The sequence below is a fragment of the Carlito syrichta genome, unplaced genomic scaffold, assembly GCF_000164805.1.
Source record: "Carlito syrichta isolate Samal-C Ts95f unplaced genomic scaffold, Tarsius_syrichta-2.0.1 Scaffold308914, whole genome shotgun sequence".
Lineage (NCBI taxonomy): Eukaryota > Metazoa > Chordata > Mammalia > Primates > Tarsiidae > Carlito > Carlito syrichta.
In genome coordinates this window covers 42,352-44,916 of record NW_007253010.1, presented here as the reverse complement: position 1 = coordinate 44,916, position 2,565 = coordinate 42,352, and the positions used below count along the sequence as shown (strand labels likewise).

Here is a 2,565-nt window from a genome sequence, read left to right as displayed (position 1 = left end):
GCACTCCAGTCTGGGTGACAGAGTGAGACTCCAACTCAAAAAAAAAAAAAAAATTTTATTGTAGAGATGAGGTCTCACTAAGTTTTCTGTACTGGTCTCGAACCCATGAGCTCAAGCTTTCCTCGCACCTACGCCTCCCAAAGTGCTGGGATTATAGGAGTAGGCCACTACACCCAGCCTAAAAGAGAGCTCTTATAAATGAAACAGAAGTGTAGGTAATAAAATAGATTTTGTAAACAATTTTGCTGCAAGATGAACAACAGATGAATGCCAATGTCCTTATCTTTTTTTTTAGTTGGGAGTCTCACTCCATTGCCCAGGCACACCCACAGCAACCTCAGCATCAAACTGCTGGGCTCAGGTGATCCTTCCACCTCATTCTTCCAAGTAGCTGGAACTACAGACGTGTGCTACCATGCCTGGCTAATTTTTGATTTATTGTAGGGATGAGTTCTCGTCAAGTTGTCCGTGCTGGTCATTACTATCTTATTAAAACACCAGGGCACTGAACAGCAATGCTCTGAAGTTGTTCTGACTGCTGACAGTCCCTGGTTGGGAGCAGGTCTATTGCCCACCTTGCTCCTTTCCTTGAGAAAACTATACAGAAACTAGGGCGAGATTAGAAAAGTGATGATGGAGAGAAGTTGGACAATAGCAACTAAACTGAGATTCTACCAGACAAGGATTTAGTAAATATCCACAGATGCCGAATATCTGAAGTGATGATTCTGACCTAGACACTTCAAACATTTATGCATATTACATTATCTTTGGCTCTGAACAAACCAGTATATAATAAAAACAAGTTTAATTAAAATGGAAATATAAATCTTTTTTTTTGAAAGCAGGATTTATTGAATGGACAGAAAAGCTCCCATAGTAGAAGGGTACCTGAAGGTTGCCCGAACTACTTAGCATCAAAACAATATCCTGTACTTCAAGGTCTCAAAGGAGAATTAAAAAAAAAAGGGGCTGGGCTTGGTGGCTCACACCGATAATCGCAGCATTTTGGGAGGCCCAGGTGAGAGGACTGCCTGAGCCCAGGGGTTCGACATTAGCCTGGGCAACTTGAAGAGACCTCATCACTACAATAAATAAAAAAATTAGCTGGGCGTGGTGGTGTGTGCCTGTAGTTCAAGCTACTTGGAAAGCTGAGACTGAAGGATCACTTGAGCCTAGCAGGTCGAGGCTGCAATGGCTGTGAGTGTGCCATAGTACTCCAGCCTGGGCTACAGAGTAAGTCTCCGACTCAAAAAAGAAAAAAAAAATCCTAGCACTTTGGGAGACTGGTTGGGAGGACTGCTTGAGCCCAGTGAGGAATGTGAGACCAGTCTAGGCAACACTGTGAGATCCCGTCCCTATTAAAATTATATATATATATATATATAATGTATATGCATTATATGCAAAGTAAAAACATTAAGTTATAAGAATTTTTGATATAGTGGAATTGTAAAAAAAAGTAAATAAGATTACCTTAAAGCAGGTAAATACACATATTTCTTAAGAAGTAAAATGATGAAAAATCATATACATACTGTTCGAAAATGGCTACTTAGATGGTCTAGCCTGCTAAATCTTTTTCCACAAGCTTGACACGGATAAGGCCTTTCTCCTGTGTGACAACGAAGGTGGCGCTTTAGGTCTGCCTTCCGCTTTACAACATGTGTGCAGTAGGGGCACTTGAATCGCATCCTGGGCAGATCATCTGTCAAGGGACAGTTTAAGTCATTGAAAAGTTCATAATAACAATTCTAATAACTCAAAACATCCAAATGGAGTTGGTGAGTCTGGTCTCGGAAAGGTAGGAGAAATGGAGAAGAAAGAAACTTAATGAAGACTAGAATGACGATCGAATCCGAAGCACAGAACTATCACTTCAATATTTGACATATTTACATAGTATGAGTAACTTTATAGTGCCATACTTATCTTTTTAATGCAATAGAGTCACTAGATTTAAATGTAAAAAGGTAGTACTGTATTTTAAAACTGTCAATACAATTTAAAAGACTGGGCTCAGTGGCTCAGCCTGTAATCCCAGAACTTTGGGAGGCCAAGGTGAGTGGATTGCCTGAGCCTGTGGGTTCGAGAACAGCCCAAGCAACTTGGCGAGACCTCATCGCTATAATAAATAAAAAATTAGCTGGGCATGGTAGCACGCACCTGTAGTTCCGGCTACTTCAAAGGCTGAGGCAGAAGGATCGCCGGAACCCAGCAGGTTGACTGCACTCTAGCCTGGGCAACAGAGTGAGACCCCAACTCAAAAGAAATAAATTAATTAAATAAACAAAATGATTGTTCAATTTGTTTAGGTATGATAATGGTATAGCAGGTTTTTTTTAATGGTTCTATATTTTAGTGACATTCTGAAATATTTACAGATAAAAATATGCATATATGATTTCTGGAATCTCCTTGAAAATAATACATAGAAGGTGTTAGGGATAGGGATACAGACATAATAAAATGGTCCATGAATTGAATGCTGTGGAACTAGGTAACAGGTGTATGAAGGTAAATTATATTATTCTCTTTACTTTTTTTTTTTTTTTTTTTTTTTTT

General features: G+C 39.4%; 1 protein-coding gene across 1 annotated transcript in view; it reads right to left on the bottom strand.

The window, feature by feature from the left end:
- The window catches only part of ZBTB8A (zinc finger and BTB domain containing 8A), a 41,005-nt gene that overhangs the window by 3,803 nt on the left and 34,637 nt on the right, over positions 1–2,565 (bottom strand). The window contains exon 3 of the mRNA XM_008066395.1: positions 1,539–1,708. Within this exon, the coding sequence (XP_008064586.1) occupies positions 1,539–1,708 (170 nt within the window). The remainder of the gene's footprint in view (positions 1–1,538; positions 1,709–2,565) is intronic.